The sequence below is a fragment of the Hyperolius riggenbachi genome, chromosome 3 (assembly GCF_040937935.1).
Source record: "Hyperolius riggenbachi isolate aHypRig1 chromosome 3, aHypRig1.pri, whole genome shotgun sequence".
NCBI classification, from domain to species: domain Eukaryota; kingdom Metazoa; phylum Chordata; class Amphibia; order Anura; family Hyperoliidae; genus Hyperolius; species Hyperolius riggenbachi.
Window position 1 is genome coordinate 440448199 of NC_090648.1, and position 15995 is coordinate 440464193.

The window sequence follows — 15995 nt, forward strand, 5'->3', positions numbered from 1 at the left end:
TTTCCTGTTTCGTTTACAGATCAGCCACATTATTATAAATTCTGAGAACAAACTCTTTTTTAAGTGTGAAAGAGTTCAGACTTTTACTTTCTTTTCCTCTCTCCAAGCTGCTGAGTCTGTTGTTTTATCTCTGACTGCATCAGAAAAAGCTCAAGCAGGAGATTCTGTGTGCAAGCTAATTCATAGAAAGCTGAACATTCAGAAAAATAGCAGCGTTGTGCCGATCGATTGACTTGGAGATGAATTTCTTAAGCAACGTGGTTGCTTCCAGTACTAGCTGCCATAACAAGGGTGGGGAGTTGTTTGTCAGAGGACAGATGTGGTTGAATTGACTGGCTGCAGGTAGGGCAACTATATAGCCAATGAGCAGTTGGTAGACTTGCTCTCTGTAGGTTTAGAAGGTGCATTGGTAGAGATGGAATAGCTGGCTAAGCAGGTCTTTCTTGGATACATGTTTATGTTATATATCTACAGCTTTGAAGCAAAAAAAAACATTAATAGATAAAATTATTTCATTTTGACTGAGATTTATCAAGAAAATTTGCACCACAGTCTGGCAACTTTATAGCAGTAATCAAACTATTTCATAAGTAGTAAATCATTTCTCATGTTAATTTTATGGCCTTGTGATCCTGATATTAGTCTTCTACAGCAACAATTATTAAAGCAATTGTGGCATATTTGCGAATGTTACATAGCCAGAAGTATGAACAGAAGTTCATGATCTACAAATTTTTAGACAGATATTATTATAACTATTATAGCCTCAGCAGAAACACCAAATGGCAGTCAGGCTTTCCTTTACCTGGCACCCACCATGCATAGGTGTTATATGATGCAATGCCCAGGTGACACCTCATAAGAGACCCACACAATATTATTTGTGAAGAGTTTGCATGGACACAATAAAAGCAAGCCTGATACATGGTACTGCTGGAATGACTTTCCACTATAATGTTTAACAGATACATACAAACCAAGCAGTTCTGGTATGTGGAACATTGTGGAACATCGCTCCAAGTTTGTAACATGTTTTTGTTGTTGTTGTATGACACATGAAGGCCTATTGAATATATTGATCATCAGAATACCACTGTATATCTGCAGAAATGATTGTACCTTAACCACTTGCCGACCGCACACTCATACCGTGCGGCGGCAAAGTGGTAGCTGGAGGACCAGCGACGCACATCTGCGTCACCAGGTGCCTCCCTAATTAATCAGGAAAGGCCGTTTTCTGTTAGATCACGGAGCGGGTCTCCGTGAATAGCCTGCGAGCCGCTGATTGCGGCTCGCAGACTAAATGTAAACGTAGGAGACATATGTCTCCTTTGTTTACATTGTACGGCGCTTCCGTAAGGCAGACCGGCGATCCCCGGCCAATCAGCGGCCGGGGATCGCCGCCATGTGACAGGGGACAGCCTGTCACTGGCTGCACAGGACGGATAGCGTCCTGTGCAGCCCCGATCACCAGGGGGGACAGGTAGGAGAGGGAGGGGGGGGGATTTCGCTGCGGAGGGGGGCTTTGAGGTGCCCCCCCCTCCCGCAAACCTCAGGCAGGCAGGAGCGATCAGACCCCCCCTGCACATCATCCCCATGGGGGGGGGAAGGGGGCGATCTGGTCACTCTGCCTGCGCCCTGATCTGTGCTGGGGGCTGCAGAGCCCACCCAGCACAGATCACTAAAAACAGCGCTGGTCCTTAAGGGGGGGTAAAGGGTGGGTCATCAAGTGGTTAATATATATTTTTATAGAAGTATTGGACAGATAAAAGAGATCAAAACTTTTCAGCCCGCTTGCCATTTTTACAGACCTGACAGAAATCTTTAATTTTTCATGCCATATTTAAAAAGTGACAATGATACTGACTGCCACTTTGTAGACCACCAGATCATATTTGCTACTTTCTTGGTGGTGAATGTACAATAAAGCTACAAGGTCGGTGTATTAAACACTGGGTTTGCCACTTTGCTACAGATCACCACTTAGCAGCAACCCTGTGGGGGAAAAAAGGAAAGTTAGATACTTACCTCAACAGTGAGAAGCCTCTCTGATACTCCTCCACCCCACCAATGCTCATTGGGACCCTTTTCTTCTTTGCCATGCTCCCGTCTGTTTACAAGTTGTACAGCACAGGGGCAAGTACTGCCCATACCAGCGCAGTACTATAAATTCCCTCATACATGGAGGAAAAAGCCATGTACAAGCAACTTCATGCTACTGCACAGGCACAGAGAGTATTTGTACCTGTGGAGTATTTCCATGCCCATATGCTGTTGGGGGCACAACCATGAAAACATATCCAGCAAGCCCTTGTTGAGTATGTTAAGGGGATCCAAGTGCTGGAATGGGGAGGTTGAGGAGGATTGGCAAAGTTTCTGGACTATACATGGGCTTCCCTCTACTGAGGTAAGTATCTGTCTTTTCCTTTTTTCACACAGGTACCCTATAAAATGTAGTGGTACATGAAAGTCTATGGAGTGTGTATTGTGAGTTGTTCTATGGGGAAATAACAGTTATGGCTGGTAATCTATTACTCTACTAATGCAAATGGAACTAAAGATAGCCAGTTGATGGGTATTACTGTACTGATGAAAAAGTGGTTATCATAATTTTGGCCGGTGAACACAATCATGAAGATCTAAATTCCAATTACTGCTGCGTATAAATAGACGCTATTGGCTACAGCAAAAACATTGCTTTGCAGTACATGCATTCACTATGGACTACATGAACCATATTCCATGAGACAGCTACCTGGTACAGATCTAATATGCATTCCAAAATAGAATAAACTATTTCATTTTTAAATACTTAGGCTAGCCAGTTACATTCAATTTCATAAAGTATTTTTATTGTACACCATAAAGCATAATATCATCAAGAAAGTATTTGCTTCTATTCAACAAAGCATGTTTCTATTTTCCAGTTTGCATGCCTAGCACAATATTTAAAGAAAAAAAATCTACTTTTTAAAATGTAAATACATAAACCATGCCTATAGTTATGCACTTAAAGAGGAACTGCTGCGAAAATAACATCATGAAAAAAAGTGCTTCATTTTTACAATAATTGATTATAAATGATTTTGTCAGAGGTTTGTACAGGACTGAAGGGAAAAAACAAAGACAAACGGGAGCCCAAATAGTACAGTATGTCACAAGTATTGGGTATACAAAATACTTCTATAGAAGGGTACTCACAAAGGTGGGTTGCAAAGGGGGCAACCGACCACTTAAGGGAGGTGGAGTGTTTTAAACCTGACTCCACTCAGGTTTACCAGCAGTCCTGGACTCGGTCGCTCTCTTAGCAAAAAACCTGCGCCCCTTGGATAGGTGCGCAAGGCTCCCCTCCCAGTAGGGTGGGGGAAGTAAGGTACAGTAGAGGGTAAAGAGGCGCCCAATGCATATAAAACACTTTAAAATCAATAAAATTAAAAAAAGGTTGAGGTGGCTTACCTCACAGACGATAAAGTCACTTTAAGTATGGACGTTTAATTGAATATTAAGCACAGGCAACGTGTTTCGTGGGACTATGCTCATTTATTTGGCCTAAGGAAGTGGGCATAGTCCCACAAAACGCGTTGCCTGTGCTTAATATTCAATTAAACTTCCTTACTTAAAGTGAGTTTGTCGTCTGTGAGGTAAGCCACCTCAACCTTTTTTCATTTTATTGATTTTAAAGTGTTTTATATACATTGGGCGCCTCTTTACCCTCTACTTTGTCAGAGGTTGCATTGGGAAACAGCTGTCATTTCCCACAATGCAACAAGGCTCCCACAGCATGATGTCAGTACCTAGGTGTTGTCATCACACTGTGGGAGGGGTTTCACCACAATATCAACCACACAGACCCCCCTGATAATCCATATGAGAAAAGGAAAAGATTTCTCATGGGAAAGGGGGGTAACCAAGGACTGATTGGGATGAAGTTCAGTCCTTGGTTACAGTTCATCTTTAAGTTCACTGTTTTCATGTATGTGTAAGCTGCATGGTTTTGGCATACAGAACAGGACATGAATTGGAATAGATTAAAAATATTAACAGAGAAGTATATTTTTAAAATAGAAACACATGTGAAAATAATAACGCTTTTTGCGCAACAAATCTGAAAAATAAAGAAAAAACCTGGAGAGATTTCTAGAGAAGTAACTGCAAAAATGGAAAAACAACTTTCTATGTACATTTTTGTCACAAAGTGCTATAAAAAAAATCACCTACATTAGCAAAATATTTGCACATTACCGCTATTCCAATTTACAAAGCAGACCATATGTGGCGGCAGTTCTAGCTAAACAAACTTCACACAAATGCTTCAAGAGTCAAGTGAAGTCAATCCTGTTCTCATCAGGCTAAAAATGGTTAATAATATTCAAACATGACATCTAATTTATTTCCCCCCCCCCTATTGTTTTCCACCACTTTGCACCTGACACTGATAATTTACTTTTCCTAATATCACTTTAAATATTCAGTCAGGTTCAAAGCACCACTATTACTAAAAAATGTTAAATTTAAAATATATGAAAATACATACAGAAAAAGTATACATTTCTCCCAGAGTAATCCGTGCTATAAATTACTTTTCTCCTATGTTGTTGCCACTTACAGTAGGTAGTAGAAATCTGACAGAGCTGCCAGGTGTTGAACTTGCCCATCTCCTCATGGGGGATTCTCAGGGTTTTATTTGTTTTCAAAAGCACAACATGAACAGCAGTTGCTCAGTCCATCTGCCATAATAGTGTGTGTGTGTGTGTGTGTGTGTGTGTGTGTGTGTGTGTGTGTGTGTGTGTGTGTGTGTGTGTGTGTGTGTGTGTGTGGTGTGTGTGTGTGTATAGTGTGTGTGTGTGTGTGTCCGTGTGTGTGTCCGTGTGTGTGTGTGTGTGTGTGTGTATAGTGTGTGTGTGTGTGTGTGTGTGTGTGTGGTGTGTGTGTGTCTGTGTGTGTGTGTGTATAGTGTGTGTGTGTGTGAGTGTGTGTGTGTGTGTGTGTGTGTGTATAGTGTGTGTGTGTGTGTGTGTGTGTATAGTGTGTGTGTGTGTGTGTGTGTGTGTGTGTGTGTGTGTGTGTGTGTGTGTGTGTGTGTGTGTGTGTGTGTGTGTGTGTGTGTGTGTGTGGTGTGTGTGTGTCTGTGTGTGTGTGTATAGTGTGTGTGTGTGAGTGTGTGTGTGTGTGTGTGTGTGTGTGTGTGTGTGTGTGTGTGTGTGTGTGTGTGTGTGTGTGTGTGTGTGTGTGTGTGTGTGTGTGTGTGTGTGTGTGTTGCCTGCATCTCCATATAGATTCTTTCTGAGGAGTACTTTTATAGAGGAATAAGTGAAATGCTGACAATCCCCCATGAAGACATGGGCCAGTCAAAAACCTATCAGTTCCATCGGACTTCTACTACCTACTGTAGGTGACAGCAACATAAGAGAAACAATTTCTAGCTCATTTCATTCTGGAAAGAACATACTTCTTATTTGTATGTGTCTACATGCATTTAAAATTTTACAGTTTTACAGTTTTTCACGATAGAAAATAAAAAAAATTAAAACATTTTATTAGCCTGACTGGGAATTTTAGGTGAAAAATCCTGTCCTTAGAGTAGCTTTAAGCTTCATATGCAAAATGTACCTGTATTACCTGTATTGTGTTGTCTGTCACTCCTATTATATTTGTCTGTAGGCTTATTTAACTGTGTAATAAGTTGGTGCTATATAAATCCAAGCACTGATTTCATATAAGCTTGTTATTACTTTTCTGATGCAATGCCAAAGATGTAGAAAAGGTGAATACATCAAAGCCAACCTATACTATAATCAAGGGCTGCTACAAATAAAACAATGATTTATTGTTCTGAAAAGAGTCAACTTCCCCAAATAACAATAGATTTAAAGGTAATACAATAAAGTGCTTGTAATCATACACGTTTCAAACACAGAATTTTCATCAGATTACTCCAAGACAAAACCGGAACCAGGAAACCATAATTCTAGAGTGTCAACAGGAAATTCCACCAGTTCATACAAACTATAACAGAATATAAAATTAAGGAAAACCAAGACTATCCTATGCTTATCCTCCTTACTTTATGGCAGTATGAAGGACATTTTTTGGCCAATTTAAACAATATTGTAGCACAGAATTTACTCTATAGTTAAACAAACTACAAGCCAGCAAATCAAAGCGAAAAGATTGTTTAGAGATTAAGAGTATATCTCACCTTGCTTGGATCCATCATGCAGCTGGCAACTGAGGAGGAGTCAGCATCTCTGACTAATTCCCTTAGCTGTGGAAAATCCAGAGACTGCAGGAAAGCAGAGTCCCGTTGCTGTGGGGCTGGGGGCACATTAGTTTGGTAACATTGTCCCTGGGCTCCTGGAGGGACCATCCTGACTTCCATGTATTTTAAGGTCCCATCTGTGTTCAGGTACAGAGCTGGCTGGTACTGATCCATGTACGGTTTGGACTCAGATCCAGTAAGAAAGCAGCAGCTGCTGCTGTAACCATAACTCTCCTTCCTCAGACATTTCACCAGCAATATAATAAATGTCACAAAAGAAACTAAACTGATCGCCACAAGGGAAACTATTAGATATAAAGTTACATCTGAAGATGGTTTGGCATTTTTCAATAAATCCCCAGATTTGGGCCTCTCTACTACCACCTCATCTGCTATACTGACCAGCACAGTGACTGTAGTAGAAAATGGAGGATCCCCATGATCACTGATAGAGATGACAAGCTGATGCTCTGTGTTTTCTGTTTCCTGCAATCCTCGTACAGTTCTGACCTCTCCTGTATGTTTAGACACTTGGAACAATGAGGAGCTGCCGGGGTCAATGAGGTTAAAGAGCAGCCAGGCATTGTGACCAGAGTCCAGATCCACTGCAGACAGTTTGGTCACCAGATATCCGGCACTTGTAGATTTTGGGATCCTCTGTTGTACAATGAGATCCTCAGAGTGCTCTGGATACAGCAGGGAGGGGGAGTTATCATTTGTATCCAGAATGAATATACAGACAGGGACAGTAGAAGATAACTTGGGGGATCCAGAATCCTCTACTTTTATGGTGATTTGTAAAGTCTGGATATGCTCATAGTCAAAGGAACGCTGAGCATATATGTCACCAGTATTAGAATTGATGTAAACAAAAGAGGATATAGAGGATCCATCTATCTGGCTCTCCACTATGGAGTAAACCAGATCAGAGTTATCACCCGCATCTGCATCAGTAGCAGATACTGTACATAGCAGAGTCCCGGGATCACTGTTTTCCTTAATGAAAGCATTATAGGTAGTCTGTGTAAATGTCGGCACATTATCATTAACATCAGACATCCTGAGAATAACAGTGGTCTTACTGGACAGAGCAGGAGACCCCAAATCAGTAGCTGTCAGCTCAATAATATACTGTGATATCCTCTCTCTATCCAGATTCCCATCAGTGACCAGCGAATAACGATTTTTAACATTTTGGATCTTAAAAGGAGAGTCTGGTGATATTTCCAGCTTTATTTCTCCATTTTTCCCACAATCCTTGTCTGCCACGTTGATAAATCCCAATAATGTTCCCAGAGGTGCATTTTCTGGAATCTCGTTTGTCAAAGAGGCAAAAGAAATTTCAGGATAATTGTCATTTATATCTTTTATTTCTATATGGACTAAACAATCTCCTTCTAGTTTAGGGATTCCTTTGTCTACTGCTTTAATAATCAATTCATAAAAATCTGACTCTTCATAATCTATAGCTCCATTTACGGAAACCTCACCATTTTCTTGATTTAAAACAAATAACTGCCTTGCAGATTTAGATGTATGGTCATCAAAATAATATTGTATTTCCCCATTTGCTCCCTCATCCTGATCTGTTGCATTCAATTTTAATATACAAGTATTTAAAGGCAGGTTTTCCATCAGACTAATTTTATACACTGACTGGTTAAACACAGGTGGATTATCATTGACATCCAACACTATTATTGTTATATGACAGGAGCCTGATCTAGCTGGTTCTCCACCATCTATAGCTGTAAGAATAAGATGGTGCTCTGATTTTTCCTCCCTATCTAACACCTTCTCTAGTATCAGCTGCGGGATGAGAGTCCCATCTTTACGATTCTTCACAGACAATGAGAAGTAAGGATTTGTGTTTAATATATACTGACTGACACTATTAAAACCAACATCCAAATCCTCAGCTATCTGTAAAGAAAACTTAGCACCAGGACCTATCCAGTACTCAGTGATCTCTATACTGTAATTATTAGAAACAAACATAGGAGAATTATCATTAATATCCAGAATCTCTATATCTAGGCTATAACGCTCTGAAGGATGTTCAGCCACCACCTCTAAATGCAGCAAACAGCTCACACTAGATCCACACAGGCTCTCCCTATCAATCCTGTCATTTACAGTCAAGCCTCCATTGTCCTTATTTACAGCAAAATATCTTTGGTATTTGTCAGCTGATAAATGTAACCTGCGCTGGGCAAGCTCTGCCTGTTTTATGCCCAGATCCTGAGCTACATTTCCTAGCCATGTCCCTGGATCAGACTCCTCCACAATAGAATAACGAAGCTGCCCAGAGACACAGCCCCAGCTACACAGGAGAAGGGAGAATGCTACTTGCCATTTCCAACAAAGAGAGCAGCCTCTGATGTCCATATCTCACAATGTTTTCCTCCTGAGTCCTTCTTGATGTAACATAGATCCTTTGTAATCCAAAATGCATTTAGTTCTTCATGATGCTTCTTTTTACCCCTAAGACTAAGTGCATCCAAAGAAAAGAATATATCCATGGGGTTTTCATCTCGGAGCTGCAGCTCTTTGTGTGTGAGAAAATATGGGAGGGTGAATCACTGAGCCAGGGGGAGGAGAATACACAGCTATTCTGAGCAGATCTAGTGCTGTGTAGAAATATGAATGGAGGACAATAGTGACCTCTTGTGGTCACTGCATGTAGAGTTCGTTATCTGAAGGAATTATTAACAGCTCAGTAAAATATATCTCTCTCTTTTTTCATATGTAATCGTGCTTTATGTATTTCAGTATATACATACTTTAACTTTTTGTAAACATTGTTTTACCCTAAGGGCCAGTTCACCAAGTAGGTCATGCAAAATATGTGTCTAATAAGATATTTTTATATCCTAGCTCACTGTTACTTTTGTTTTTTGTTTTTTTTAAATCTGATCATTGTTTTATGAGGCAAAGTTTTGAGATTTTATTTATGGATGATCAGTTCCTTGCGCAACATAAAATACATAACCTATAATGGTGATCTGTAGATGGATTGACCAAACTATACATTCTGCGGTCAGAAAACCACTGCCTTTGCATATACAGCTTACCTGACCAATGAGTCAATTTCTGCTACTGAAGTTAATACCTCGATCTTTGTTTCTTAACAGCTGTTATTGACGAGAAGCACCGGACAAATATAATGAGATTGCTTGTTGTACTTTATTTATTGAGATCATGTTTATTTTCATAATGATACGCAGACATGTCTGCAAATGTTGTACTTTCTTTATGCTGAAATTCAAATAAAATATTTAAAGCTATAGGCTTGCTATACACTAGCGGTTCTGGATGCTTGCCTGGCTTACAGAGGCAAAAAGAGATAATTTGCATATTCGGTAGTGGTGCATTGTGGGTAACCACAAATGTTCACTTATAGCTGAAATATTGCAAGTTTTCATTTGTTTTAAGAAGGCAAATTTCACCAAACAAAAAATTTGAAACCGATAAACAGCTTACCCAGTACATTTCCTCCCCTTGTGTTTGTAATGTTGCAAGGGAAGGGCCCTTTTCCTGATAATTTCTTGTAACCTTTTTATATTTTTCTAGACAGCTGTTTGTATTAATAACTGTAACAGTTGTGTCTTCACAACATTTGTATTATTCAGATATGCCATAAATTACTTTTCTCCTAAATTGCTGTCACTTACAGTAGGTAGTAGAAATCTGACAGAAGCGACAGGTTTTGGACTAGTTCATCTCTTCATAGGGGAATTCTCAGGGACTTATTTATTTTCAAAAGCACTTAGTGAATGGCAGTTGCTCTGTCCAACTGCCAAAAAACTGTGTAGTGAGCAGGGAAACTGGCCAGCATCATTGTTTAAATCCTTTTTAGGGAATATCTTTATAAAAGAGTAAAAGCCTAGCTGAGAATCCCCTATGAAGAGATGGACTAGTCCAAAACCTGTTACTTCTGTCAGATTTATACTACCTACTGTAAGTGACAGCAACATAGGAGAAAAGTAATTTATGGCTCATTTTACTCTGGAAGAAACATACTTCTTATTTGTTTATGTTTGCACATATTTTAAATTTTACAAATTTTCGCCATACTGCCCCTTTAAAGAAAAGAAACTTCTACTTTTAAAAAAAAAATACATCCATGAACCATGGTTTTAGTTATGTACAGTACATAAGCCAAATTTCTCTGCTTTCTACATGTAAGTTGCAGGATGGTGATATACAGAACTAGACATAAATTGTAATAAATGAAAAATATTGATAGAAAAGTTTTTTTTCAGAATTAAGACAAATAAAAATATAAATCTTTCTCCATGAAAAAATAAAAAGGCATTTTGTATTACAATTTTGAAAAAAAAAAAGGAAGCTTGAGGGAATACGTTATTTTAAAAAAAGTCAGCAAACTACCCCTGAACTGTGAAAAGTGGAAAACAACTTTTTATATCTACTTGTCCACCACCAAAATGAAAAACTTAATTTATTAAGTGCAATTTACAGAGTACTCATTCATGATTGGCTAGGGATAGTGTGCTAGTTAATTATATTACTTTCGACAGTGGTGAACCAGATTCAAATCTGTTCAGTATGGTATCTTTTGGCAAGAGACCTTACCACTGCAAGGTGGCCTACTGAGTGCGCCCTCAGAGGTTGTAGTTTTCAATTGCTTTAAGTCCGATAGGTGCAATGCGTGAACATTTAATTTTGGCTGAAATTCTAAAATATGCTCACTGGAAAATATAAACGAGGAAAATTTAAACGAATAAATCACAGCAACAACAAATATGTTAAGATTGCCATGTAAAAAATATGTATGTATATATAAGATGTATATATATATATATATATATATATATATATATATATATATATATATATATATATATATATATATATATTCTTCTGTAGTGTATTGACACTGATTAAACTAGAAAGTAGGTTAATATATGTTTTCATAATATGTAATGCATAGCAAAAGGTTAAAAAAAAGTCTTAAGAAAAAATTAATACATCAAAGCCAACAAATGGTGTAGTCGAGAAATGTTACATAAAAACAGTACCTGCTACAAACGTATTTATTCATCTGAAAAGAATCAACCACTTCAATTAACAGTAGACTTTCAGAATTAATATATTCACATGTTTATTAATACAGACATATGTTTCAATGCCAGAGAGTTTTCAACAGATCAGGCCGAGCTACAACAGTCAGGAATCATTAATCCTACAGTACCAACAGGAAGCCAAGCTACTGAAATTATGAATTAACTAAAAATATGTCCAATAATTTAATAAAACTAAGGCCGAAGTTTCCTAGACTTACTCCTCCTAGTTTGTGGCAGCATGAAGGACATTTTTTGATCAATCTCCACCATGGAAAGGGATATATTATCAAATACAACAATATTGCAGCACAGAATTCACTACACTAGTGGAACACTTCATGAAATATCAATTCAAAGTTAACGGAGTGTTTATAGATTTAAACTATAACTCACCTTGCTGGGGTCATTCATGCAGCTGGTATCTGAGTTGGTATTGGCATCTCTGACTAGTTCCCTTAACTGTGGAAAATCCAGAGACTTCAGGAAAGCAGAGTCCCGTTGCTGTGGGGCTGGGGGCACATTAGTTTGGTAACATTGTCCCTGGGCTCCTGGAGGGACCATCCTGACTTCCATGTATTTTAAGGTCCCATCTGTGTTCAGGTACAGAGCCGGCTGGTACTGATCCAGGTATGGTTTGGACTCAGATCCAGTAAGAAAGCAGCAGCTGCTGCTGTAACCATAACTCTCCTTCCTCAGACATTTCACCAGCAATATAATAAATGTCACAAGAGAAACTAAACTGATAGCCACAAGGGAAACTATTAAATATAAAGTCATGTCTTTTGATGGCTTAGAATTTGCGATGAAATCCCCAGATTTGGGTCTCTCTACTACCACCTCATCTGCTATACTGACCAGCACAGTGACTGTAGTAGATAATGGAGGATCCCCATGATCACTGATAGAGATGACAAGCTGCTGATCTGTGTTTTCTGTCTCCTGCAATCCTCGTACAGTTCTGACCTCTCCTGTATGTTTAGACACTTGGAACAATGAGGAGCTGCCGAGGTCAATGAGGTTAAAGAGCAGCCAGGCATTGTGACCAGAGTCCAGATCCACTGCAGACAGTTTGGTCACCAGATATCCGGCACTTGTAGATTTTGGGATCCTCTGTTGTAGAATTAGATCCTCAGAGTGCTCTGGATACAGCAGGGAGGGGGAGTTGTCATTTGTATCCAGAATGAATATACAGACAGGGACAGTAGAAGATAACTTTGGGAATCCAGAATCCTCTACTTTTATGGTAATTTGTAGTGTCTGGATGTGCTCATAGTCAAAGGAACGCTGAGCATATATGTCACCAGTATTAGAATTGATGTAAACAAAAGAGGATATAGAGGATCCATCTATCTGGCTCTCCACTATGGAGTAAACCAGATCAGAGTTATCGCCCTCATCTGCATCAGTAGCAGATACTGTACAAAGCAGAGTCCCTGGATCACTGTTTTCCTTAATGAAAGCATTATAAGTAGTCTGTGTAAATGCTGGTGCATTATCATTAACATCAGACACCCTGAGAATAACAGTGGTCTTACTGGACAGAGCAGGGGACCCCAAATCTGTAGCTGTCAGTTCAATAATATACTGTGATATCCTCTCTCTATCCAGATTCCCATCAGTGACCAGGGAGTAACAATTTTTAACAGTTTGAATCTTAAAAGGCAAGTCTGGAGACATATCCAGCTGTATTTCCCCATTTTTCCCAGAATCCTTGTCTGCCACATTGATAAATCCCAGTAATGTTCCTAAAGGTGCATTTTCTGGAATCTCCGTTATCAACGAGGCAAAAGAAATTTCAGGATAATTGTCATTTACATCTTTTATTTCTATATGAACCAAACAATCCCCTTCTAGTTTAGATAACCCTTTGTCTACAGCTTTAATAGACAATTCATAAAAATCCACTTCTTCATGATCAATAGCTTCAGTAATATAAATCTCACCATTGACTTCATTTAAAGCAAATATTCTTCTTGCCAATTCAGATGTATGATCATCAAAATAATATTCTATTTCCCCATTTGCTCCCTCATCCCGATCTGTTGCGTTCAATTTTAATATGACAGTATTTAAAGGCAGGTTTTCTGTCAGACTGATTTTATACTTTGATTGGTTAAACACAGGTGGATTATCATTAATATCTGCCACTGTTATTGTTATATGACAGGAGCCTGATCTAGCTGGTTCTCCACCATCTATAGCTGTGAGAATAAGATGGTGTTCTGACTTTTCCTCCCTATCCAACACCTTCTCTAATATCAGCTGAGGGATGAGAGTCCCATCCTTACGATTCTTCACAGACAATGAGAAATAGGGATTTGGGTTTAATATGTACTGACCAACACCATTAACACCAACATCTAAATCCTCAGCTATTTGTAAGGCAAATTTGGCACCAGGACCTGTCCAGTATTCTGTGATTACTATACTACGATTATTAGAAATAAATGCTGGTGAATTGTCATTAATATCCAAGATCTCTATATCTAGTCTAAACAGCTCTGAAGGATTTTCAGCCACCACATCTAAATGCAGCAAACAGCTCACACTAGATCCACACAGGCTCTCCCTATCAATCCTGTCATTTACAGTCAAGCCTCCATTGTCTTTATTTACAGCAAAATATCTTTGGTATTTGTCAGATGATAAATGTAACCTGCGCTGGGCAAGCTCTGCCTGTTTTATGCCCAGATCCTGAGCTACATTTCCTAGCCATGTCCCAGGATCAGACTCCTCCATAATAGAATAACGAAGCTGCCCAGAGACACAGCCCCAGCTACACAGGAGAAGGGAGAATGCTACTTGCCATTTCCAACAAAGAGAGCAGCCTCTGATGTCCATATCTCACAATGATTTCCTCGTACTTGATGTAACATAGATCCTTTGTAATCCAAAATGCACTAATGAATGCTTCTTTGCACCCCAAAGATTGAGTACATCCAAAGAAAGGAAAATATCCATTGGATTTCCATCTCCGAGCTGCAGCTGTTCTTTGTGTACGAGAAAATATGGGAGGGCGAATCACTGAGCCAGGGGGTGGAGAGCGCACTGATAGCCTGAGCAGATCTAGTGCTGTGTGGAAATGATATGAATAGAGGACAAGAGTGACCTCTTGTGGCCATTGTTTATAAAAAGATTTTTTTCAAAAGAAATCATTCACTGCACACTTGTGAGTAAGGAAATGTTTGTCTCTGTATATACAGCTTATTGCGTCACTTGTGTTTCCTCCCCAACCTTTGAGGTGCTTTTTTCCTGAAAGTTTCTTTATAATCTGTTATATTATTGTGTATTATTTACTATCATGTGCGTGCATCTCCTGCTTGAGGGGCGGAGCTCTGCACCGCCTTCAGTCTCTGAGCGGCTATTGCCGCTTGGGAGACTGTTAGACAGCGTGACCGCCGTCTATTTACATGCTGCAGCACTGCGATCAGCAGCATCACTGCACTGGGGACAGCCGTATGACACGGCTGTCCCCCTGGGGGACAAGAGAGCGATCGGCTCTCATAGGCAGAAGCCTATGACAGCTGATCACCGTAATTGGCTGGCTGTGGGGAGGGAGGGAAGGGGTTTAAAGAAACAGTTTTTTTTTAAAACCAGAACAATAATATTTATTATCAAAACAAAAACATGGGGGAGCAATCAGACCCCACCAACAGAGAGCTCTGTTGGTGGGGAGAAAAGGGAGGGGGAATCACTTGTGTGCTGTGTTGTGCGGCCCTGCAGCTTGGCCTTAAAGCTGCAGTGGCCAATTTTACTAAAAATGGCCTGGTCACTAGGGGGTTTAGCCCTGCAGTCCTCAAGAGGTTACATTGCTACAAAGATTTGAAAGCTCTAATAATGAACATACACTGATGTTGCTGCTTTGCAGGGGTAGCTAAGCAAATACTGAAGGCAATTGGATGGAACTGGAAATAGTGGCTATAGATATCTTCTTTTTGTTAATGCTCAGATTCAGTTTCTCTATATTTTCATATAAAAATGGAAGTTTGTCAAGGATTTGCTCCAGAATCAGACTTTTCTAGCACAAATCATGCTGTTATATATGTCTTTAAAGCATATCCTATGTATGTTTTGTTAGTTAGCAATGCCAACATATCGTTTCAACAGTAAAATGTATTTATACATTGGTAACAGATTTGTCGAAATATTTTAGAAAGTATTTGGGGCAGAAGTAGGGATTCCAGAATGAAGTGGGAATGGGTAGATTTTTTTTATTTTGTGCACTCAGAGTTGAGGCGAGATAAACAACTCAAGTGCTCTGCTAATAAATTTGTTATACACTGCCTTCAGTTTGGCAACACGTACGGTGTGATATGACATTTTATTTGGATAAAAGCGCATTTCTACTAATATAGATGCCATTAAAAAAGTTGGTAATTTCATTATCTTTTACAAATTGCTTTATTAGGTCTTCAAAGGTAAAAACATACAAGCTGCATAGTGGCTACGGGCCACCGTTTCAAACCTCCATATGCAGCTTGTATGTTTTTACCTGTGAAGACCTAATAACCTAATAATAGCAATTTGTAAAAGAGCTGTGCCGGATTACTTTGGAGAAGCTGGAATATTGACCCAGGTGGTACACGGGTCTATCCGCTGCATGCGATTGATCCCTACTTCACTTGAGTGCTGTCCCACACATCTTTTGG

The 15995-nt window shown here is 39.4% G+C and overlaps 1 protein-coding gene across 24 annotated transcripts in view; it reads right to left on the reverse strand.

The window, feature by feature from the left end:
- Window positions 1–15995, reverse strand: part of LOC137564200 (protocadherin gamma-C5-like) — a 669033-nt gene that overhangs the window by 326292 nt on the left and 326746 nt on the right. The window contains exon 1 of one of the 24 annotated variants that reach the window (XM_068277725.1): window positions 11740–14279. The exons of the other annotated variants lie outside the window; for them this stretch is intronic. Coding sequence (XP_068133826.1) covers window positions 11740–14187 — 2448 coding nt within the window. The 5' untranslated portion in view covers window positions 14188–14279. Of the gene's footprint in view, window positions 1–11739; window positions 14280–15995 lie in introns of those variants that run through there. 24 annotated transcript variants of the gene reach the window in all.